The sequence below is a fragment of the Mobula hypostoma genome, chromosome 3 (assembly GCF_963921235.1).
Source record: "Mobula hypostoma chromosome 3, sMobHyp1.1, whole genome shotgun sequence".
In the NCBI taxonomy this organism is placed as follows: domain Eukaryota; kingdom Metazoa; phylum Chordata; class Chondrichthyes; order Myliobatiformes; family Myliobatidae; genus Mobula; species Mobula hypostoma.
The window spans coordinates 53745174-53770830 of record NC_086099.1 but is presented as its reverse complement, the minus strand read 5'-3'; the positions used below and the strand labels follow the sequence as shown (position 1 = coordinate 53770830).

At 41.1% G+C, this 25657-nt stretch overlaps 1 protein-coding gene across 3 annotated transcripts in view; it reads right to left on the bottom strand.

The window, feature by feature from the left end:
• Window positions 1–25657, bottom strand: part of mtmr7b (myotubularin related protein 7b) — a 116214-nt gene that overhangs the window by 24800 nt on the left and 65757 nt on the right. For all 3 annotated transcript variants that reach the window (XM_063043049.1, XM_063043046.1, XM_063043048.1), the window contains 3 exons: window positions 23908–24017; window positions 16313–16438; window positions 12686–12735 (listed from right to left, as the gene is read on the bottom strand). In XM_063043049.1, coding sequence (XP_062899119.1) covers window positions 12686–12735; window positions 16313–16438; window positions 23908–24017 — 286 coding nt within the window. The remainder of the gene's footprint in view (window positions 1–12685; window positions 12736–16312; window positions 16439–23907; window positions 24018–25657) is intronic.

Here is a 25657-nt window from a genome sequence, read left to right as displayed (position 1 = left end):
GCAGGAACAGTTGGGAGCATTACCAGGGAAGGCTTGGAACATGGACTGTTCCACGTAGCCAGTGAAAAGGCAGACATAGCTGGGGCCCATGCGGGTAGCGATGGCTACACCTTCAGTTTCAGGAAAATTGGTGGAGCTGAAAGGGAAATTGTTGAGGGTGAGGGGTGGGGACCATTCTGCCAAGTTGGGCAGAGTGGTCATGGAAGAGAAGGTTATATTTTGTAACTCCAAAACATAAAACTAATCAAAAGAAAACCACAGGGTGACAGGGACAAACATGTACTCCTTGTTTTCACTTTCAGTGAGGCATGCACTTATGACATGGTGGCATAATGACATAAGACATTCTTTTACATAAAACCCACAGTGAATTATGTAAACAAAGAATGCTTAATCAAACATCTACAGTGTTACTCAAATATTACTGAAACATTAAATACACAACACTCCTCCCTGCTCAGCTATAAACTATATAGTCTTGTATATCTATACGATATACTATAGTTACTACATAGACATCCACAGTAGAGTGAATTTTAAGTTGTCCTATTCAGACCTAAAGATTTAGTCACTATGGAGGATTTCTTACTCTTGTGGGATAATGTTTTCCAGACTGGGGGGGGGTCACTCTACTAGGCAGGGGAGACTAGTGGCTGTGAAACAATCTCAGAGTCTGGGGTGTCCTCCATGATGGTTGTAGATGTTGGCTCTGGGACTGCAGGAAGTGGTTATGATAGCTCTGACCGCCTTTCTTCTCCAACAATTGATTCTGCTCTCCTCAACTGATCAAGGTGTTGTCTCCAAATAACATCAGATGCAATCTCCACTGTGCAATGGAGTGGTCCAGTCCGGCTCCTAATCTTTCCAAGTACCCATTTTTGATCACCTCTGTAGTCCCTCACCAGGATTGTTTCACTCCTGGATGAGCATCGAACCTCCTCGTCTGAGGAGCCCTCAAACTGTCTCAGCCGTTATGTCCCGCATACACCTTCTGAGACTGTTTGAGGAGATCCAAGCGTGAGCATAAGGGATGATACAGGAACAGCACAGCTGGTGAGTAGTTGGTTGTGGAGTGTGCCGCATTGCGATTTGCAAGGAGGAAATTGGTGAGCTTCTGATTCAGTGTCCGTGTAGTGTGTTCTGCTGATTTTGTTCTTTAGGCTCGTTTGTAGCTGTGTGGTGCGGTGCAGATGTGTCTTATTCCATTCATTTTCAGGCCTGACCAAAATGGTTCCACAGCAAATAACCATATAACCATATAACAATTACAGCACGGAAACAGGCCATCTCGGCCCTTCTAGTCCGTGCCGAACTCTTACTCTCACCTAGTTCCACCGACCTGCACTCAGACCATAACCGTCCATTCCTTTCTTGTCCATATATCTATCCAATTTAACTTTAAACAACAACATTGAACCTGCCTCAACCACTTCTGCTGGAAGCTCGTTCCACACAGCTACCACTCTCTGAGTAAAGAAGTTCCCCCTCATGTTACCCCTAAACTTTTGCCCCCTAACTCTCAACTCATGTCCTCTTGTTTGAATCTTCCCCATTCACAATGGAAAAAGCCTATCCACGTCAACTCTACCAATCCCCCTCATAATTTTAAACACCTCTATCAAGTCCCCCCTCAACCTTCTACGCTCCAAAGAATAAAGACCTAACTTGTTCAACCTTTCTCTGTAACTTAGGAGATGAAACCCAGGCAACATTTTGGTAAATCTCCTCTGTACTCTCTCAATTTTATTGACATCTTTCCTATAATTCGGTGACCAGAACTGTACACAATACTCCAAATTTGGCCTTACCAATGCCTTGTACAATTTCAACATTATATCCCAACTCCTATACTCAATGCTCTGATTAATAAAGGCCAGCATACCAAAAGCTTTCTTCACCACCCTGTCCACATGAGATTCCACCTTCAGGGAACTATGCACCTTTATTCCTAGATCCCTCTGTTCCACAGCATTCTTCAATGCCCTACCATTTACCATGTATGTCCTATTTTAATTAGTCCAACCAAAATGTAGCACCTCACATTTTTCAGCATTAAACTCCATCTGCCATCTTTCAGCCCAATCTTCTAACTGGCCTAAACCTCGCTGCAAGCTTTGAAAACCTACTTCATTACCCACAATGCCACCTATCTTAGTATCATCTGCATACTTACTAATCCAATTTAGCACCCCATCATCCAGATCATTAATATATATGACAAACAATATTGGACCCAGTACAGATCCCTGAGGCACACCACTAGACACCGGCCTCCAATCTGACACACAGTTATCCACCACTGCTCTCTGGTGTCTCCCATCCAGCCACTGCTGAATCCATTTTACTACTTCGATATTAATGCCTAACGATTGAACCTTCCTAACTAACCTTCCGTGTGGAACCTTATCAAAAGCCTTACTGAAGTCCATATAGACAACATCCACCGCTTTACCCTCGTCAACTTCCTAGTAACCTCATCAAAAAATTCAATAAGATTTGTCAAACATGACCTTCCACACACAAATCCATGTTGACTGTTCCTAATCAAACCCTGTCTATCCAGATAATTATATATACCATCTCTAAAAATACTTTCCATCAATTTACCCACCACTGACGTCAAACTCACAGGCCGTTAATTGCTAGGTTTACTCTTAGAACCCTTTTTAAACAATGAAACCACATGAGCAATATGCCAATCCTCCAGCACCATCCCCGTCTCCAATGACATTTGAAATATTTCTGTCAGAGTCCCTGCTATTTCCACACTAACTTCCCTCAAGGTCCTAGGGAATATCTTGCTCGGACCCGGAGACTTATCCACTTTTATATTTCTTAGAAGTGCCAGTACTTCCTCTTCTTTAATCGTCATACTTTCCATAACTATCCTTGTTTCCTTTACCTTATACAATTCAATATCCTTCTCCTTAGTGAATACCGAAGAAAAGAAATTGTTCAAAATCTCCCCCATCTCTTTTGGCTCTGCACATAGCCGTCCACTCTGATTCTCTAAGGGACCAATTTTATCCCTCACTATCCTTTTTCTATTTATATAACTGTAGAATCCCTTTGGATTTATTTTCACCTTACTTGTCAAAGCAGCCTCGTATCTTCTTTTGCTTTTCTAATTTCTTTCTTAAGATTCTTTTCACATTCTTTATATTCCTCGAGCATCTCATTAACTCCAAGCTGCCTATATTTATTGTAGATCCCTCTCTTTTTCCGAACCAAGTTTCCTATATCCCTTGAAAACCATGGCTCTCTCAAACTTTTAACCTTTCCTTTCAACCTAACAGGAACATAAAGATCCTATACCCTCAAAATTTCACCTTTAAATGACCTCCATTCCTCTACTACATCCTTCCCATAAAACAAATTGTCCCAATCCACTCCTTCTAAATCCTTTCGCATCTCCTCAAAGTTAGCCTTTCTCCAATCAAAAATCTCAACCCTGGGTCCAGTCCTATCCTTCTCCCTAATTATATTGAAACTAATGGTATTGTGATCACTGGACCCGAAGTGCTCCCCAACACATACCTCCGTCACCTGCCCTATCTCATTCCCTAACAGGAGATCCAACACTGCCCCTTCTCTAGTTGGTACCTCTATGTATTGCTGCAAAAAACTATCCTGCACACATTTTACAAACTCCAAACCTTCCAGCCCTTTTACAGAATGGGCTCCCCACTCTATGTGTGGAAAATTAAAATCTCCCACAATCACAACCTTGTGCTTACTACAAATATCTGCTATCTCCTTACAAATTTGCTCCTCCAGTTCTCGGTCCCCATTAGGTGGTCTATAATACACCCCTATAAGCATCACTACACCTTTCCTATTCCTCAATTCCACCCAAATAGCCTCCCTAGGCGAGTCCTCTAATCTATCCTGCCAGAGCACCACTGTTATATTTTCTCTGACAAGCAATGCAACACCTCCCCCTCTTGCCCCTTCTATTCTATCACACCTGAAGCAATGAAATCCTGGAATATTTAGTTGCCAATCACACCCCTCCTGCAACCACGTTTCACTAATACCTACAACATCATATTTCCAGGTATCAATCCATGCTCTAAGCTCATCTACCTTTCTTACAATGCTTCTAGCATTAAAATAAATGCATTTAAGAAACTCTCCACCTCTTAATCTCTGTTTATCCTTAATGGAGCAAACAACCTTGTTATCTTTTTCTTCCTTGTCCCCTACATCTTCGGTCTGAGTGCTCCTGATCTCTGTCCCCTGCCTATCCTCCCTCACACACTGTCTACCTGCTTTCTCTATTTGTGAACTAACCTCCTCTCTCTTAGTCTCTTTAATTTGATTTCCACCCCCCAACCATTCTAGTTTAAAGTCACTCAGTAGCCCTCGTAAATCTCCCCGCCAGGATATTGGTCCCCCTAGGATTCAAGTATAACCCGTCCTTTTTCTACAAGTCACACTTGCACCAAAAGAGGTCCCAATGATCCAAAAACTTGAATCCCTGCCCCCTGCTCCAATCCCTCAGCCACGCATTTATCCTCCACCTCATTGCATTCCTACTCTCACTGTCACGTAGCACAGGCAGTAATCCCAAGATTACTACCTTTGCGGTCCTTTTTCTCAACTCCCTATATTCTCCTTTCAGAACCTCTTCCCTTTTCCTACCTATGTGTACCACGAGCTCTGGCTCCTCTCCCTCCCACTTCAGGATGGTCCAATGGTGGTCCATTGTCACTGACTGAGTGTTCTGGAACATCAGTCCTTGAGAAGAGGCTTCAACAGTGTGCAAGGCTGCAGTGGAGGCTATTGGGAACACTTCTGGCCACTTTGTAGCAGCATCCACTACTACCAAGAAACTTGTGCCCATGAACGGCCTGGAAAAATCCAGGTGAATCCTCTGCCAGAGCAATGCAGTCTATTCTCAGGGATTTCTTAACATCTTCCCTTCTCTGGTTTGAAAATGGACACCAGTGTTTGATGTATTGGGTAAAATGTTTTACAGCCCAGGCCAGACTCTAGGCTTCATTGTCAATCTGTGCATAATTTTTCTCTGTAGAGTTAAGGGAACATGATGCAAGGCAATGGGGTGTTCACTTCCATTACTCAAAAAATGTAACATGACTGCACCTAAACCATAAGGCGAGACATCACAGGCAAGCTTCACTGGATGATGTGGATCATAATGTGTCAATACAGTGCCTGATGTCACCATTACTTTATCGTTTGAAAGCTATCTACACTGCTTTGTCCATTGGCATTTCTTCTCGAACTTTCTATGTGTGCAGGTCAGTGGGACTAGGCAGAAAATGGTTCAGCACAGCCAAGAAGGGCCAAAAGGCCTGTTTCTGTGCTGTAGTTTCTATGGTTTCTATGCAGTAATAAGTTCAAGGGCTGGAGCACATTAGCCAGGCTTGACAGGAACCTGTTATAGTAGTTGACAAATCCAGGGCTTCTGGCCGGGGAAAAACCCAAACGATTTCATGGGGGGGGAGGCGGGGGTACACTCATCCACGGCTGTTTTAATGAAGTCTGTAATGACCCTGATGTACTCATTCAGGTCCTCGGATGAGTTCTTGAACATGCCCCAGTCCACTGACTCAAGGCAATCCTGTCACAGTTCCTCATCCTACTTCAACCACCTTTTCATTGTCTTGATCTCTGGAGTCTCGCTCTTTAGGCTCTGTCCATATGCAGGTAGCAGGAGTACAGACAAATGATCCAACTCGCCAAAATGCGGTCTCAGGAAGAAATGATAGGCATTCCTTGTTGTAGTGTAGCAGTGGCCTAGTGTTTTGGGACTGCTAGTGCTTGTCATAATAGGGCAGGGCTTTCTTCAAACAAGCCTGATCAAAGTTGCAAACTATAATTTGAAATGCATTGGGACAGGCCGTTTCTCGAGATATACCTCATGTGCCTCTGATACAGCAGCCAATATTACTCAGATATTACTGAAGTATTATATATAGGAAGTGGTCAGGTCTGTTGTCGAGAAGCAAGTGGAGAGCTTTAATGCTGTTTTGATGGTGAATAGAAGTGTATAACAACAAGACATCCCTGGTGAAAATGAGGTGATCAGGGCCAGGGAATTGAAGGTTGTTGAGGAGATCAAGAGCATGTGAAGTATTGCAAATGTAGGTGGGAAGGGACTGAACCTCAGGGGATAAAATGGAGTCAATATATTCATACCTTTATGAGCATTCTATGGTCAGTGGAATTCCTCTGCACATAATGGGCACCATTAAAAGCTTTGATCCTAACTTTACGTGCACTGTTGTTCAAAGTGGAGTCAGTTTTGAAGAAAAAAAAATTGGGATACATCAGAGGTGGCACCTTTGCATTTATCTTTGATGTCACCATGAATCAGAGCATAAAAAGGACACCATAGGCCATTTGACCCAACGCATCTGCTCCACCATTCCATCATGGTTGATTTATTGTCCCTCTCAACCTCATTCAGCTGCCTTCTTCCCGTAACCTTTGACACTTCTTATCTATTGCAGATCTTGATTTTGCATGTGACCTTTCACACCAATATTGAGCAATTCCATTAATATACCCCATAGAAAACCAGTACTGATAAAGAATAATGTTCTCGTATACATGAAAATATTCATATAATTGGGCAGCATCACCAGTCCGGATGACTGGAACATGTGGGACATCAAGAATAGAAATAATAAAGCTAGGAACATCTTCAGCACATTAAACATATGCTGATATAATGAAATGCTAAAACCAAGTAGTATCCAATGATAAAGATGCACTGGGAGAGCTGTACAGTATCATCAGCTCCCGACAAACTAAACATCCAGACGGTCTCTTCCTAATCACAGGAGACTTCAATCATGTTAACCTGCAGGATATTTTACACAAACTCCACCAACATGTCAGCATGACCACTAGGTGGCAGGAACAAACAGACTGGACCACATTTATGCAGACAGATACAGAACTTACAAAGCCACCCCATACCCTTAATTTGGCTTCTTTGATCACTTTCTCATAATGTTAATCCCAGCATACCGACTACTGCTGAAAATGGAAAACTCCAGTCAAGAGGACCATCACTGTATGGCCTAACGAGGCAATCTCTACGCTTCAGGACTGTATTGAACCAGCATATGTTCAAGAAGGCTGCCACAAACAAGGATGATACAGACCTCAAGGAATGTGCCTCATCTGTTACTGGCTACATCAGTAAGTGTGTCGACAACAATGGTACACCAAGACGGTCAACTCACTGTCCAACCAGGATCCCTGGCTGAATCAGAGGTTCGCTCCCTACTGAAAGGCCAGAACGACGGCTTCAAGTCTAGTGACAGAACAGCTCTCAGAGCAGTCACCTCACCTTGGGCGCCAAGAGGGAAAAGACTGCCTACGCACAAAAATTTCAGGAACACCTGTCCAATATGCATGCTTCGAGGAATGCCCTTCCAAGTGAGAACCCACTATTTGTAACAGCAGCAGATATGAGAAGGACTCTGTAGAGAGTCAACCACCATAAGGCTCACTGATGTCTTCACGGACATCTTCAAGACATCATTCCTCCAGGCTGTTGTCCCCACATGCTTCAAATCAGCCACCATCATCCCAGTACCAAAGAACCCTACAGCTTCAGAACTGAAGCTACTGCCCAGTAGCACTGATGCTAATCATGAACTGCTCTGAATGGCTGGCAATGGCACACATCAAAACTCCATTCCTACCACACTGGACACTCACCAATATGCTTATCAACAGAACCACACTACAATAGATGCCAAAGTATTTGTCGTGCATCTGGCCCTGACACACCAAGAAAACAAGGACACTTATGTCAGAAAACACACAAAATGCTGGTAGAACAACTGAAAGAAGAGATAGTAAGAGGACTTCTTTCAGTCAATCCTGACAAAGGGTCTCAGCCCAAAATGTCGACTGTACCTCTTTCTATAGATGCTGCCTGGCCTGCTGTGTTCTACCAGCATTTTGTGTGTGTTGCTTGAATCTCCAGCATCTGCAGATTTTCTCGTGTTTGCACTTACGTCAGAATGCTGTTTCTGGATTTCAGTTCAGCATTCAACACTATTGCCCCACAGGCTTTGGAGAACAAACTCCAACTCCTTGGTCTAGATATACCCCTGTGCAACTGGGTGTTGGACTTCTTAACCAACAGACTTCAGAAAGTCAGAATGCACAACCGCTCCTCCCTCCCCATCATGGATGCCTCCAAGATTTTTGTGCTGAGCTCATTGCCGTACACTGTGCTCACACATGACTGCATGGCCAAACACCCAAGACTTCACGTTGTCAAGTTCGCCAATGACATGACAGTAGTGGGCCTCATCACCAACAATTGACTACAGAGAGGAGGTGGAAGAGCTTAGAGACTAGTGGCAAGGAAATAACCTCTTCCTCAGTGTCAACAAGACAAATGAGACGGTTATCAACTTCAGGAGAACTCACAACCCTCCTAACATCTGCGGCACAGCAGTGGAAACTGCGCACAGTTTCAAAGTCCTGGGAGTGCACATCTCGCACATGGCCCTAGAACACAATGCCTCTACTTTCTGACGGGGCTTAAGCGAGCTGGACTATGCACATCGATATTCTTGAACTTCTACAGTTGCAATGTAGAGAGCATGCTGCTTCACTGCATGGTACGGATAGTGCACTCCAGCAGAGAGGAAAGCTTTACAACTAGTAGTCAGAACTGCCCAACACAACATTGGCACCATCAAGGACATATATACGGAAAGGTCCCAGAAAATGGCCAGCAATATCATGAAGCATCCCACTACCCAGTTTGTGCACTTTGTCCCCAATCCCACCAGGGAGGTGGCTATGTAGCATCGCACTAGAACCACTAGACTCAAAAGAAGTTACTTTCCCCAAGCAGTAAGGCTGAATAACACCTCCACTCACTAAACCACCACTCTACACCCTCCACCATCATTACTTTATGATTTCCTGTCAGTTCCTTTATGTACAGACAACTCCTTCCTGTACCTAGTGCCACTTTACGTAAGTACATATAATTAATATATGTACATGTTACTTTAATAATTTATATTTATTGTCTTTTATTATCTTGTTCTGCTTCACACTTGTGCGCCAGAAATGACATTAGATAATCTTGAATCAGAACTGCTTACTTCCCACAGTCCCCTGTAGTGCAAAATACTGGGGAATCAATATTTATTTAAGTATTGCATTACCTTTAAGCCTTAATAATAATCATGAACATTTTTTTAAAGTTGTACATGCTGGAAATCTGATGTACACTCAGTGCCCACTTTATTAGTTACACATGTACGCCTGTTCATTAATGCAAATATTCAAACAGCCAATCATGTGGCAGCAACTCAATGTATAAAAGCATGCAGACATGGTCAAGAGGTTCAGTTGTTTTTCAAAATAGGGAAGAAATGTGATCTAAGTGGCTTTGTCCGTGGGATGTTTATTGGTGCCAGACAGGGTGATTTGAGTATTTCAAAAACTGTTGATCTCTTGGGATTTTCATGCACAACAGTTGTTAGACTATACAGAGCATGGTGTAAAAAAACAAAAAGAAAAAGATCCATTGAGCGGTACAAGGGCGAAAATGCCTCAGTAATGAGAGAAGTCAGAGGAGAATGCTCAGACTGGTTCAAGCGGACAGGAAGGCAACAGTAGCTCAGATAACCAAGCATTACAAAAATGGCTCCAGAAGAGCATCTTTGAATACACAACACATCGAATCTTGAAGTGAATGGGCTACAGTGGCAGGAGACCACAGGCATACACTCAGTGACCGTTATATTAGATACAGGTGCTACCTAATAAAGTTGCAACTGACTGTAGTTTGCAGAAAATTAATTAATCTTTAAAACTATTCTTTAAGGTAATGAAATCTTGTTTTAAAATATGACGTATGAGTGAAGTATGTTTTCCTGTCTTTCTAGATTTCCTTTTCCCTGGCAAAAAAAATTGAAAAAAAATTGTTTATCATACAATAGTACAAGGTCAGTCAAAACTAGAATCAAAGATAAACACGGTATGCACTGTTTGCTCAGCGAGCAAGGTTGACCTGATGAGTGAACATAGAGCATTCAACTAATCATACAAACCTTGTAACCAATAATAATGCTCCAGGAATTTTCCATTTCTCCATAGGAAAAATACGTTAAACCTTTTTAACTATTTCTATAAACCATTCAGTGTATCAGCCCAATACTGATGCAGAGATATGAAGCCTTAAAAAAAAAACCCTCAACTATCAGTAAACTGCAATCTGTTCTCAGTTGTAAAGCTTAATTTCAGAAATTTCCCATTAATATTCCTCAAAATATGCTAGCTGTATCAAGTTAATAAGCATACGTAAACCATGCTTTATCAAATCTAGGAAACATTTAGCAGGACAACGAACACATATACGGAACAAAATATTTAACCTCAGTCTGTAAACACCAAATGTTTACATTATCACATCCTAACACTTCACTTAAATATATCTTTTTATATTTACCAAGATTTCAAAAGTTGCTGGGAACTGAATATTGACGGCTGCTAGATGTTGCACAGATAAACCTCTGAACAGATAATAGCAATTGATTGCTTTGCATTTTAAGAATACTTTTCTTTCAAGGATTGTTTTATTGCTTTTCATCATCTACCATCTTTTCCCCTCCACTGCTAAGCTTAAGGTTTTTCTAAATGGCTCACTAGTCAACAACACTACCGATGAGTCGTCCCAGCGAAGGAAATGAAAACTGACAAGCCTACTCTTGCTTAACATTTTAAGATTTTCTAAAAATATCTATACTTCATTAGTGATTAGCCCTGACTATAACCAAATAGTTTGTCTTTCTACACTCACAAGGTTTAAAAAAAAAACCCTCAATTTGCTGAAGTTCAGAATCTTTGACTAAGCTTTCAGATCAACAATTCTGTCTGACTACATTGTAGTTGCTTTAGTTTCAAAATCTGCTTCAGTGCATCCTATTGCTGGCACACAATGATGACACAGAATGCCAGCAGTAGAGATATGCCCTTTCATTTCAGTAGTAGGGGGCCAACTGGCTTTGTCCTAAGCTCTATTAATACTATCCACTCATTTCAATCGACTTGAGTTTCTTTCCTGCACTGGCAGCCACAATAATGATTTAGCTGTTCTGTTAATGTTCTACTTAAACGTATCTCCTTCCCCACCACCCCCAAACCCCAGACACTGATGGTGAGAAGCAGGTTGACGGTGTCTGGAAGGTAACTAGGTGTTTAGACTTTGAAAGTGGTCATCAATGATACTTTAGTGATACAAATACTACATGTCGCTTGCTAAGATTTCACTGATGTTGTCCTGTTAAAAAAAAGTAGGCATTCGGTGGAAAGGACATGAATAAAGCAGAAAGATGCAAGGACTGAACTAAATAATTACTTGGAAGTGTGAGGTGGTTTAATGAAGGTATAAAATTAATTGCTCTTTTCAATCATGCTTTATAGATCTACTGAAAAATATCTGGATGAACAAACTCAGATCCTAGCAGAGAATCATTCACCTAAAGCTTTTTCTTAAGATAGATTTTTAAAAGGCAAGTAACAAAATTCTTCATATGAGGTCAGAGTGTAAGCTCATGAAATAGTTGGCAAATTTACTCAAAGGTTTGACAACAGCTTTGGCAAAAGAGGACTGAGTGTTGCAATAACTGAATGAGACTTCCCTGGGAAAAACAAATTCATGATGTTCCACTGGGAATGGTTCTGATAGCCCAATAAGTTACAATATTGGCAAACTGATTGTTCATAACAATATCTATTTTTTCTTCAAGGATCGACTTTATTCACCATATACAGTGAAGATGCAAAGCACCGTAGACAGGTAATGAGCAAATAGGATATTGTTTATTTTCAAGCTTGGACTAACAAAGAGTAGGTACCTACATACTAACATGAATAAATTTAGGAACAAGTAGCAGCTGAATTATTCTGGTGTTTTGAACAGAGAAATAAGATGCAAGAGTAAAGGCTGATTTATACTTGTGTGTCAACTCGACGCCGTAGGTACAACGTAGCCACAAACCCTACGCTGAGCCTACGCAGATCCCTACGCTGTAGCCCGACGCGCACCTCTCCCAAAATGTAACTACTCGTCACAGCAACACAGACCACAACAAGTGTGATTGGTCCTCCTGGTAGCATCGCATTTCCTCCTGCGCTGCAGTAGCTTCCCATTGGCTGATTGAAGGGCAGGGAGGGAACTCTGGCTGCAATGCTTTCCATAAAGCTTTACAGACCTCCGGAATTATGGAGGACACATTTCGCTTTTACAAAAAAAGACGCTCGCTTCAAACTTGTTTACACTGAGAAAGACTACCATGACCATGAAGCCTTGCACAGGCAGGTGTGTGCGCATGCACAACATGCCCGAATTGCAGAGCGACACAGACACACCAACGCACAAGTATAAACGCTCAAAAACTCGCATAGGTCACTTGAGTAGGTTACGGTGTCGAGCTGACGCACAAGTATAAATCAGCCTTAGGTCCATCCCATTTGTGATTTAATAATGAGTGTGGAATGCAATGAATAGAAACCGTAACAGATATCTTCTGGCCACCTTTATATAAGTACCAGTACAACAAATATTTCTATACAAAACATACATCAGTTTCCATTTGATTTGCTAATACACTGAATATTTCCCAATCTGAAAACTAGAATATAAATACGTGAAACGTAAAATTCTTACCTGTGGTTAAACTTGTGTCCAAAAGAAACCCAGTCTTTTTCAATCAAAATCTACATAAAACAAATTTTAATATCTGGTAGCACAACTGCAGAAACAGATAATCAGATTAATTATGTCAAGACAAAACTTGCATATGTATACTTATTCATGAATACCATACCTCTTATAGGACTTTCTGTTGGTAACACTATCAAATGGTGCAATGGAATCTATCTTGCCAAGATGAGGTATTTGTTGATCACAATAAAATATTTCTCTTTGGGGCCATTCTGATGGGCAGAGTGACATCATCAGAAAGGCCGCACTTCCAGAACAAATTATCTCCCTTTGCACCACATCCTTTCAGGCTGAAACATCGACTGTACTTCTTTTTCCCCCATAGATGCTGCCTGGCCTGCTGAGTTCCTCCAGCATTTTGTGTGTCAACCCGCAGTTCTCTGTTGTGGAGTCATAGAAAACTACAACACGAAAACAGGCCCTTTGACCCATCTAGTCCATGCTGAACCATTTAAACTGCAGAGTCCCATCGACCTGCACTGGGACCATAGCCCTCCATACCCCTACCATCCACGTACCTATCCAAATTTTTCTTAAGTGGTGAAATCAAAAATCACATGACCCACTTGGGCTGGCAGCTCATTCCACACTCTCACCAATCTCTGAATAAAGTAGTTACCTCTTAATCATTTCACTTTTGATGGTCACTCAATGTTCACTACACCCCCAACGTGTTGGTGTCATCTACAAATTTGCTGATCCAGTTAAACACATTATCATCCAGATTTTGATACAGATGACAAACAACGAACCCAGCACTGATCCCTACAGCACATCACTAGTCACAGGCCTCCAGTCACAGAGGCAACCATCTACTACCATTTCGTGGCTTCTCCCACAGAGCCAATGTCAAATCCAATTTACCAACTCACCTTCAATGCCGAGCAACTGACCAACCTCCCATGCAGGACCTTAACAAATTCCTTACTAAAGTCCACGTGGCCTTCATCATCTTTCCTGGTAATATCCTCGAAAATCTGTACAAGATTGGTGAGACGCAACCTACCACGCACAAAGCCATGCTGATTATCCCTAAGCAGTCCACATCTATCCAAATAATCATATCTAGTCTCTTAGAATACCTTCCAATAACATTCTCACTACTGATGTCAGGCTTACCGGCCTATAATTTCCTGGTATATTCTTACAGCCTTTCTTAAACAGCGGAACAACATTAGTTATCCTCCAGTCCTCTGGTACCTCACCTGTTGTGAAGGACGATTTAAATATCTCTGCTAGGGCCCTGCAATTTCTGCATTACCCCCACCCCCAGGTTCTTGTAAACACCTTGCCATGCCCTGGGGATTTGTCCACCAATTTGCCTCAAGACAGCAAAGACCTCCTCATCTGTGATCTATGTAGAGTTCATGACCTCCCCACTGCTTTGCTTCACTTCTATAGACTCTTGTGTCCATCTCCCTAGTAAAGATAGATGAAAAATATCTATTTAAGATCTCTTCCATCTCTTTCATCGTCACACACAAGTTACCATTCTGATCTCCCAAAGGACCAATTTTGTCCCTTGCAATCCTTTCGCTCTTAACAGACCTGTGGGACAGATATCAAAAAGTGATGCTGGAGAGGTAGTAATGGGGAATAACGAAATGGTGGATGAACTGAATAAGTATATTGCATCAGCCTTCACTGTAGAAGACATTAGCAGTACGGTGGAAGTTCCAGGTGTCAGGGGTTATGAAGTGTGTGAAGTTACCATAACTAGAGAGTAAGTTCTTGGGAAATTGAAAGGTCTGAAAATAGTAAAGTCACCTGGATCAGTTGGTTCTGATAGAGGTGACTGAAGAGATTGTGGAGGCATTAGTAATGATCTTTCAAGAATCACCAGATTCTGGAATGGTTCCGGAAGACTGGAAAATTGCAAGTGTCACTCCACTCTTCAAGAAGGTAGATAGGCAGAAGAAAGGAAACTATTGGCCAGCTAGTCTGACTTAGTGATTGGGAAGATGTTGGAGTCGATTATTAAGGATGAGGTCTCAGGGTACCTGGGAGGCACATGATAAAATAGGCCACAGTCAGCATGGTTAAAGGAAAATCTTGCCTGTCAAAACTGTTGGAATTCTTTGAAGAAATGACAAGCAGGATAGACAAAGGAGAATTGGTTGATGTTGTGTACTTGGATTTTCAGAAGGCCTTTGACAAGGTGCCACAACCGAGACTGCTTAAAAAACTATGAAATACAAAGGGACTTGGGAGTCCTTTTGCAGGATTCCCTAATGGTTAACTTGCAGGTTGAGTAAAGAAAGCAACTGCAATGTTAGCATTCATTTCAAGAGGACTAGAATATAAAAGCAAGGATGTAATGTTGAAACTTTATAACGCACTGGTGAGGCCTCATTTGGAGTACTGTGAGAAGTTTGGGCCCCTTATCTTAGAAATTGGAGAGGGTTCAAAGGAGGTTCATGAAAGTTATTCCAGGATTGAACAGCTTGCCATACGAAGAGCGTTTGATGGTTCTTGGTCTGTATTCACTGGAATTCAGAAGAATGAGGGGTGACCTCATTGAAACCTATCAAATGGTGAAAGGCCTTGATAGAGTGGATATGGAGAGGATGTTTCCTATGGCGGATAGCCTATGGACAGCCTCAGAATAGTTGGGCATCCTTCTGGAATGGAGATGAGGAGGAATCCCTTTGGCCAGAGTGTGGTGAATCTGGTGAATTCTTCGCCACAGGCAGCTGTGAAGGCAAAGACTTATGCATATTTAAGGCAGAGGTTGACAGATCCTTGAATGGTCAGGGCATGAAAGGATACAGGGAGAAGGCAGGAGATTGGGGCTAAAATATACATTTTACTCTTACAATGGACCTTTGCATGATGGTATGCTTGTAAAAGTTTATCATATTGCTCCACAAATTCAGGATTCTGTTCTTCCTACAAAACATTGCTTATTGATCCAATTTTGCACACAACTGAACTGGACCACAGAGCCTGAAGTGAAGACCATCAAGAAAAGTCAAAAGAGAGAATCCGAAAACCAGAAAAGACAATTTTGGATATAAATACAATTGATCAAACCGGTGATACAATTGCTAAGAATTAAGTACCTAATGATTTAACCATGCAACCACCACAACAAAATTGCTGCTCTTACTGAATGCATCCCATAAATGTTTACAAAGATTAAATAAGCTTCACAGAGTGGGAGAGGGGTAAATTTTGATGTTGTTATAGAGTTCTTTAGCGAATAGTAGGGACTCCATTGTTGATCTCAGTGTGCTTAGAACAGGAAAGGAAAATAAGTCAAGTTTCCCATTCCTGAACAATCCCGAAAAATATCAATGTTAGATAAATGTGCAGGCTTGAATATTGAATCAATCTTGTACAACCAACAGCAAAATTAATGGCCAATTATCACAAATTAAAAATGGTCATTAACCAAAGTACCAGATAGCTATCAGTGACAGCAGAATCACACCTCCACAAAATTAGGGCATTTGATGTTTGGCATCATAAGCAGAGAATATATTAGCAAGAACATCAACATTAGTAACTATTTCTGAATACTCAACATGCTTGTGTCACCTTCATCTTTTTTTAATATTATATTCTTACCATGAATCCCTTTAAGGTTCGGTAAAATGGATCAAGTAGTACACTTGCTACAGAGCAGACTTGGGCAGTTCTGTCCCAACCATCCGAACAGTGGACCAATACACTGGCGGCTTCCTCTGCAACAGCCTGAAACAACAGTATTTCTATCTTATTTACAGCCAATAATCTGCTTGGTCATATACCTCCGTAAAGCTGCCAAAGCCGCCACAACATTCCAAAGCTAAAGATGAGAATAAAGTGAGAACATTTCTTCATGTGATTTGCCTGCCTTTCATTGTTTATGCAAACTGACTGCAGGACTTCACAGAAAGAAGCAAATCACAAGTCCCAAGAAAACTTGTTTGGACTGTTAATTAATGTATTTCATTAATAGTTGCCCAAATAACAATCAATCTGATGTACTTTTATGGACTTCATGGACTTAATGGAACAGAATTGTAATGCCTGGCATTAAATGGATGCTGAAGTCTGTTATAATTGTCTCCTAACAGTCAAGTCAATGGTGTTGTATATTTACTATTTCAGTTATATTTGAGTAATATTGTAAAGTAAAAACAAATATTGTTTGCTAAGGCATTTTTGTTCATTTAAACAAATTAAATAAGGGCTGTATGTAAAAGTACATGAATGGCACACATCATGATGGCACCATGTCATACTTACATGTGTTGCTTGAAGTTAAAACAAAACTAAGGTAAGTTCAACTGGGTTCCTATCCCTTTCTTGCAATTAGTTTTATGCTTTGGAGTTAAAAACCATAACAGTGTGATGTGGAAGTTTTAAAAGAACCTGAAATGACTACATACCCGTTGAAGCACAATGAGATGTCAGAGTTTTTATTTTTAAAAAAAGAGCTGCAAGAAATAGGTGAGTAAAAAAAAGCAGCGCAGTACTTTTTTTCCCCTTCACAAGGGGAGGAAGTCGGACAAACTAAAACAAAAGCCAGGAGACAGACGAATTCACGGGTTCATAAACAGCGAGTACTGAGTGTTCATAAACGTTATTTTTTTAAAGCAGAAATACTGGCTACATTGGAACAATAGAGGTGTTCGATTTCACAAGAGATAACTGGAATATGTGCATTGAGCAAATTGAATGTCATTTTAAAGCAAATGAAATAGCCAATGAAAGTGAGTGACAATTTTGTTGAGTGCATTGGATTTAAAGGCAGACAGTTTGCTTAGAAGTTTTACTGCTTCAACTAAACCAGCCAAAATGAACTTTGCTAATATCGTGCAAGTAATGCAAGAACATTTAGAACTGAAGCCATTATGGATTGCAGAATGCTTCAGCTTTCATAAGCGGAATCATAAGAAAAGGGGAGTCCATTTCAGCATATGTAGCTTAACTGAAGATATTGTCTGAGCATTGTCAGTTCAATGATGGCCTGAATCATGCACCAAGAGATCATTTAAGTTTGTTGAATCTTACAAGAAAGCATTCATAAATGGCTCCTAACTGAAGCTCAACTTACATTTAAAACAGCAACTGAAATAGCTGTATCAATAGAAACAGCAGAGTCTTAATTGAGTTTCAGTCAGGAATGAATATAAGCGTGAACAAAATTGCAGCATCTAGCCAGAGGCCTGCCTGGCTTAACAAATTGTGTTACCATGGTGGCGGGGGCTCACATACACCAGACCAATGCAGATTTAAAGGCAAAACCCGCAGAAAATGCAACAAACTACGACACATAAAAAGAACATGTTGGGCAGACAGACAAAAATAAATGGAAGAAAAAAAGATTAAAAAGTCAAGCTGCAGTTTCAAAATGACCACTAATCTGCATGCTGTTGATGAAAAATCTGATAATGACAATGACAGAGGACTGGGTAGCCTTAAGATCTACAATGTGAAAACTAACAAGAGACAAGTAATACTGCTTCACCAGAAGTGAAAGGCAAATTAATTAAAATGGAATTGGACACTGGCTTGGCTGTTTCAATCATTCCACGAGATGAGTTTGAACAGCGTTCAAAAGGTACTGAACTGAAGCCTGCAGATATCCAACTAAGAACATATACTGGAGAAAAGTTAACTCCTGTGAGAGTAACATTTGTAAAAGTGAAATACAACAACCAGCAAGTCACATTGGGTTTGGATGCGGTAAGAAGAGGCAGAGCAGAGTAATGATGGCACTTAATGGTGACTCTTTTGCTTGCATCTTCTGAAACAGCTCTATTTTCATCTTTAATATCTTTATTTTTCCCTTTCAGAGTTCTTTGGAAGACCCTGCCCTGGAGTTACACACTGACTTCAGTTCTTTGCGGGAATAGGACCATCTCTCGGGATTCATAACTGACCATTGTTGTTCAGCATGCCAAGGGCTCAGCCTAAGAGTCCAGCTTGGATTTGGAAGCCTAGGATCTTGGGGCTCTGGAGGCGGGTGGATTGAGGGTCGGTGTCACGGCAGGAGACTCGTGTGTCATCGGGGGAGTCGGGATATCTGCTGTGTGTCCGAAGACCTGAGATCTTTGAGATCTACTGGTACAGGGCTGGAAAAAAAGTGACGTAACAGACTTTTAACATTGTAAACCAGCGAATTGTTTGTTATGTCTCCCCACTCGCTGGGAAAATGGAGACATCTCCTTCTCCCTTATTCGGGAGAGAGAGAGCGAGAGCCTGTGGTATGTCGTATACCGGGTGAAACGCGAAGACTTTGAAGGACTGCAAGTCTGTGTCTTTGTTATTGCTTCGCTCACGCTTGAGTGCTCGGTGGTGGGTGCCGTTGCTTTTTTTTTGCCGGTGGGGTGAGGGGTGATTGTTGCTTGCTGCCGCTTACGTGTGGGAGGGAGAGGAGTTGGGGGGGGTACTTTGGGATTCTAACATTTAACTGTCATTCATTCTTTGGGGCACTTCTCTGTTTTCATGGATGTTTGTGAAGAAAAAGCATTTCAGGATGTATACTGTATACATTTCTCTGACATTAAGTTGGACCTTTGAACAAAAACAGAAGGGCCAGCATTGTGGGGACGTGATTGGCTAAGACAACTACAACTTGATTGGAGATCCATCTAGCATTTGCATGTCACATCCCCCTAAATGAAAGTGAATTAAGAAATATACTGGATAATGCCACATCAGTGTTCAGGGATGGCCTTGGAAAACTCAAATATATCAAACGTAAAATAATGTTAAATGAAAATACCACACCCACATTTTACAATGTTCCTTATACCAACCATGATAAAGTATCCAGTGAACTAGATCACAAGGAGGCTGCAGGAATTCTTTCCAATGTAGAGTGGAGCCTATGGGCAATACCCATGGTCCCAGTAGCTAGGAATAACAGGTCTGTCAGGATCTTTGATGATTTTAAGGTCACCATCAACCCAGTACTGAAAGTAGATCAATACCCTCTGCCCAGGAAAGAGGATATCTTTTCAAACCTTCTTGGAGGAAAACACTTCAGCGAAGTGGACTTGGTTGAAGTCAACTACAAATGAAGATGGAAGAAGAGTCCAAAGTGTTCCTCACCAGAAACAGTCACAATGGCTTTATCACTATAATTGGCTTATTTTTGGAGTAGCCTCTGCAGCTACACTCTCGCAGAAGGCTATGGACCAGCTGCTGCAAGGTTGCCCAGGCACTCAGTGTTACCTTATTGACATCATTGTTACCAGTGAGGATGATGAGGAACATCCCCAGCATCTTAAGACAGTGGTAAAAAGATTAGAAGATTATGAGCTCAGAGCATGACACAACAAATACAAATTCTTTATACCAAGCATCATTTACTGTGGTCACACCACTGACGTACAAGCATTACACAAGTGTGCTGAGAAAATTCAAGCAGAGGTGGATCCCCCAAGGCCAAAGGATCATGGTCCTTTTTAGGATTTGTCAATTACTATAACAGGTTCCTGCCAAATCTGGCTACTGTGCTGAAGCACCTTCAATAATTCCAAAAGACTAAAGTAGGGTAAATACTGAAAGGCTTTTATTCGCAGTACGACGTGACCTCCATGCTGAGTGTCTGCCCCTAGTCTGATGGGGAGGAGCAGGGCAAAATTGCCTTTATTCAGGGATCTGTGGGAGGAGCCACAGGGGCAGTCAGCAGAGGGGCGTGTCCAGACAGTTAACCCAGTTCCACCCTTGAACTCACTACTACAGATTGGGAAGAAATAGCAATTGGCAAAGCAGTGTGAGGTGGCTTTCCAAAAGGTAAAGGAAATGGTGACATCAGACACTATACTCACACATTATAATCTATATTGTCCAGTGAGGCTTGATATGCATTGTTCAGGATGCCAATACATCAAGAAGAAAAGTATCCAGAGTCGTCAGAACCACTTCCTGCAGTCCCAGAGTCAATGCCTCCAACCGCAATGGGGGAGGCCCCAGACCTGAAATTGATTTACTGCCTCAAGCAGAGCAGAGTGAACCCTTTGTCAAGAAAGATGTTATCTCACATGAGTAATAAATCCTCCACAGCGATTAAAACCTTAGGCCTGAGTGTGAGAATTTAAGATTTACTATGCTGTGGATGTCTGTATATAGCAGTCGGATTATATAGTATACTGTATAGATATGCATGTATACAAGTTGAGATGCATTCTATATTGAGTTAGAGTTCATAGCTAAGCAGAAAGAGTTTTATGCATTTACGATTTCAGTAATATTTGAGTAATGCTGTATTTATATTGTTTAAGCATTCTAGTTCATTAAAATAATTAGTTATGGGTTATGTGTAAAAGGGAATGGCATACTTTGTCATATGTACTTGCATCGCTTACAGTAAAAGGAAAACTGAGACGTATTCTCCTGGGTTCCCATCTTTTTCTAGCAATTAGTTTTATGCCTTGAAGTTACAAAAACATAACAAATGGGTCTGTCTGGGCTAATCTTGTTTAGTGCCAGGCATCAAAGTCAAATTTCAACCTTAATTTAACCTGGCATTCAACATCAGTAAGACGAAAGAGCTGATTATGGACTTCAGGAATGGTAAGACAAAAGAACACATACCAATCCTCAGCGGGATCAGAAGTCGAGAGAGTGAGCAGTTTCAAGTTCCTGGGTGTCAAGATCTCTGAGGATCTAACCTCCCAACATATCATATCGATATATATCGGCGGGAGGAGAAGATGCATGTGCGCAGCTCTCCGGTGAAAAATGATATCGTATCTGTTAAACAGGGGCCATGGACAATTCTGATTTGATGGAGAATGGACGTGAAAGCACAGAGGAACATCTGGAGAAATTTCTGAAACGCCCATTCGCTGCTGTCGTTACTGTGTGGTCAGGAATCTTTCGGAGGGTAGGCTTCAAAATCCCCGGCCTTGCCTGCTTTTGGCGATCAAGAAGGAAGTCGAATCGTTCAGACAGAGATGGCGCTCAGTACTCGGTGTCGGAGAGCTGATCAGAGCTCTAAGTTTTCAGATGACTCAGAGTCGGATTGTGGTCGGCATGGCAGGGAGAGTTTTCCTTCCTTCTCCCATCTGCGTGAGATGTGAGACATTTGAGAAACCTTGAACTTTACTGTGCTCATGGACTTCTTCATCAAGTTATGGTATTGTTACACTGTTGTAACTATATGTTATAATTATGTGGTTCTGTCAGTTTTTTTCAGTCTTGGTCTGTCCTGTGTTTTGTGATATCACACCGGAGGAAATAATGTATCATTTCTTAATGCATGCATTACTAAATGACAATAAAAGAGGACTACGTGTCTTCATAATCTAGTTATAAAGAAGGCAAGACAGCGGCTATACTTCATTAGGAGTTTGAAAAAGTTTGGTATGTCAACAAATACACTCAAAAACTTCTATAGTTGTACCATGGAGACCATTCTGACAGGCTGCATCACTGTCTGGTATGGAGGGGCTACAACACAGGACCAAAAGAAGCTGCAGAAGTTTGTAAATCTAGTCAGCTCCATTTTGGGTACTAGCCTACAAAGTATCCAGGACATCTTCAGGGAGCGGTGTCTCAGAAAGTCAGCGTACATTATTAAGGACCTCCAGCACCCAGGGCATGCCCTTTTCTCACTGTTACCATCAGGTAGGAGGTACAGAAGCCTGAAGGCCCACACTCAGCGATTCAGGAACAGCTTCTTCCCCTCTGCCATCCGATTCATGAATGAATGTTGAACCCTTGGACACTACCTCACTTCTTTTTAAATATACAATATTTGTTTTTTGCATGTTTTTAATCTATTCAATATACATATACTGTAATTGATTTATGTATTATTATTTTTTCTTCTATATTATGCATTGCGTTGAACAGCTGTTGCTAAGTTAACAAATTTCACATCACATGCCAGTGATAATAAACCTGATTCTGATTCTGCAAAACTAAGGTTAAATTGATAGACTTTATATAAAACAAAATATTATTCATTATTGTTATTGTCATTTTAATAAAATAAGAATGTGGCCCATTTCAAACAGCACCTTTCTCTTCTTCTCATCTTCTCTTTTGCCACAATGAGACCACTGTCAGGTTGGAGGAGCAACCTCTCATATTCTGTCTCAGTAGCCTCCAACCTGATGGCATGAACATCGATTTCTCTTACCAGTATTTTTCCCCTCCCCCTTTCCTGTTCTTCTATTCCCAAACACTGTCCTCTTACCTCTTCTCCTCACCTGCCTATCACCTCCCTTTGGTGCCCCTCCTCCATCCCTTCTCCCATGGTCCACTCTTGTCTCGTATCAGGTTCCTTCTTCTCCAGCTCTTTACCTTTCCCACCTATCAACTTCTAGCTTCTAAATTCATCTCCCTTCCTCTGCCTACCTGGCTTCACCTATCACCTTCTAGCTTGTCCTCCTTCCCCTCCCCTGACCTTTTAATTCTGGCATTGTCCTCCTTTCTTTCCAGTGTTAATGAAGGGTCTTGGCCCAAAATATTGACTGTTTAATCATTTCCTGACTGACCTGCTGAGTTCCTCCAGCATTGTGTGTGTGTGTGACACCATTGCTTTCATCTGCATTCCTCAGAGTGAACGAATAACTTGTGCTCAAAAACAATCCGGAGGAAGGCGGGGTAGCAATGCAATTAAAAAAGCCTTCTGTGTCCTAACAGTTCATACTCCCAATCCCACGCTATCTCCACAAGAGAACTAGTATCTGAGCACAGACAGTTGCCCGACAGCAAATTCCAGAGCTCTGCATTTGCAAATATAAATGTGAAATGCAGAGGCTACTGATGATAATCTCTGGTTTCAGACAGGTTCACCAACATTTCCCTTAGGCTGGCTCAATCCTCAGACAGTCATATGGCTGCTTTCTTAGCTTCAGCATTTCAGAGTACAAGAGTTCCAAAAATCAAAACATAGTGAAATGTTCATTTTGTTTGTATCTTCAGCAATCAAGAAGTCTTTGCTGGTGACAACTTTCTGGATAATTTTTGTCAATGAAACTTTAGTCAACTTTCATACTGAAAAAAAATTGAGTATTCTTTGGACTCCTTAAAGTATGAACATTTCCTGTGTTTCTAACAGCACTGAAGTTTAGGAATTTCAGCTTTGTGAAGCATTCCAATTCTTTGTGAGATATTTGACAGGCCGACCTCAAGACTGATGATAATGCCGACGTAATATGAAGTGAAACCCATAATACCAGCTTGGAACAGTGGTACTGAATTAATTTACTTACTTTTGCAATAAATATACCCGCATCCATGATGGCTTTAATGTGCTTCAACCAACCAGAACTCTCTAAACCCCATAGGAAATCACTCATTGAAGGAGATCGAAGTTCACAGACTGAAAAAGATTTCAGAGATGTTACATAATATTTAATTGTATGGCTTGCACATCAGCAAATCACCATGTTGCACATTAGAATTATTCCAAATTTTTAAAAGTATCCTGCAATACAAGCAACCCAGAAACATCATGCATGCTTGCCTGTCTCCATTTAAAAAGTCTTCCTTAGGTGAACATCATGACCTTCATCTCTCTTATTACATCCAATCAAGTGTAATGATACAGAATGAGTTAACGATCTCAAACTACATAAATAGGGGAACGGCGCAGAAATCAGAGTAGAATTGCATAAACTGGTTAAGCATGAGAAACCTACATCTGTCACTAATATCTTAAAACCAATTTCAACTATTTGAAAGTAGAACTGGCATTGAGAACTGAAGAAAATAGATCAAAATTATACAAAAGTTAAGCAATGGCAGATATTTTAAAACATATTTCATAATTTTCAGGATATACTCCATTGACTATAAGAAGTATAATCTGTGTATGTCTAGGCAAGAGTGTTAGGGTGATACCAAATTAAAAGAAAAACCTATTCTGTTGTGAAGATTAATGGCTGGCCTGAAGACTGGATAAATTTTAGAAATACATAGAATGACTAGAAAAGAGGGAAAATATATTAGGAAAGCAGTGATACAAAATTAAAAAAAGGTTAAGAATCAAAAATACAGAAAGAGGAAGAAATCGGCCAAAATGGACGTTGGTCTCTTAAGGGACAAGATACAAGAATTAATAATTGCCTATAATCAGAGTTTAGAAGGAAGTACAGAAGATTCCAAAGAAGCTTGACAAGGTAGATACTGAGAGAATGTTTTGTTTTGTACTGGAACATAGAACAAGAGAACATTCTTTCAGAATATAGTGTTGTCCATTTAAAAATGGGATGAAAAGTAATTTCTTCCCTCAGAAGATCTTGAATCATTGTAACTATCCACTTATTTTACTTTTAAAGGTACATTGTGGAACAGGCCCTTCAGGCCCGATGAGCTGCACTCCCCAGCAACACACCAATTTAATCCTATCATAATCAAGGGACAACTTACAATGATCAATTAACCAGCCAACCAGTATGCCTTTGGACTGTGGGAGGAAACCAAAGCATCTGAAGAAACCCATGTTATCATGAGGAGAACGTAGAAACTCCTTACAAACAGCGACGGAATTGAACTCCAAACTCCAGAACGCCCTGAGTTGTAATAGCGTCACACTAGCTGCCACACTATCATCGCACCCCAGTATATCTTAAGGTGTCATGGAGAGAAGGCCAAGGAAGGTGGATTTGTATACTACAGGAAAATGAAGCTGCAGCCATGATCAGATGGGCCACAGTCAATTTGACAGGATCAGGATCAAGGGGCCGAATGGCCTACTCCTGATCCTTTCACTTGTATCCTCATTGACAATCTTTTGCAATTTTCTTTTCCTCATTGGTTCAACACGAATTTGTCAGTAGGAAGCTGTTCTAGAGCTTTTTTCTGCAAACATGGTTCACTACAAATACCCTTTTTATCACATTTCAACAAAACTAATTTTATATAAGAGAAACAACAGGAATTCTGCAGATGCTGGAAATTCAAGCAACATACATCAAAGTTGCTGGTGAACGCAGCAGGCCAAGCAGCATCTATAGGAAG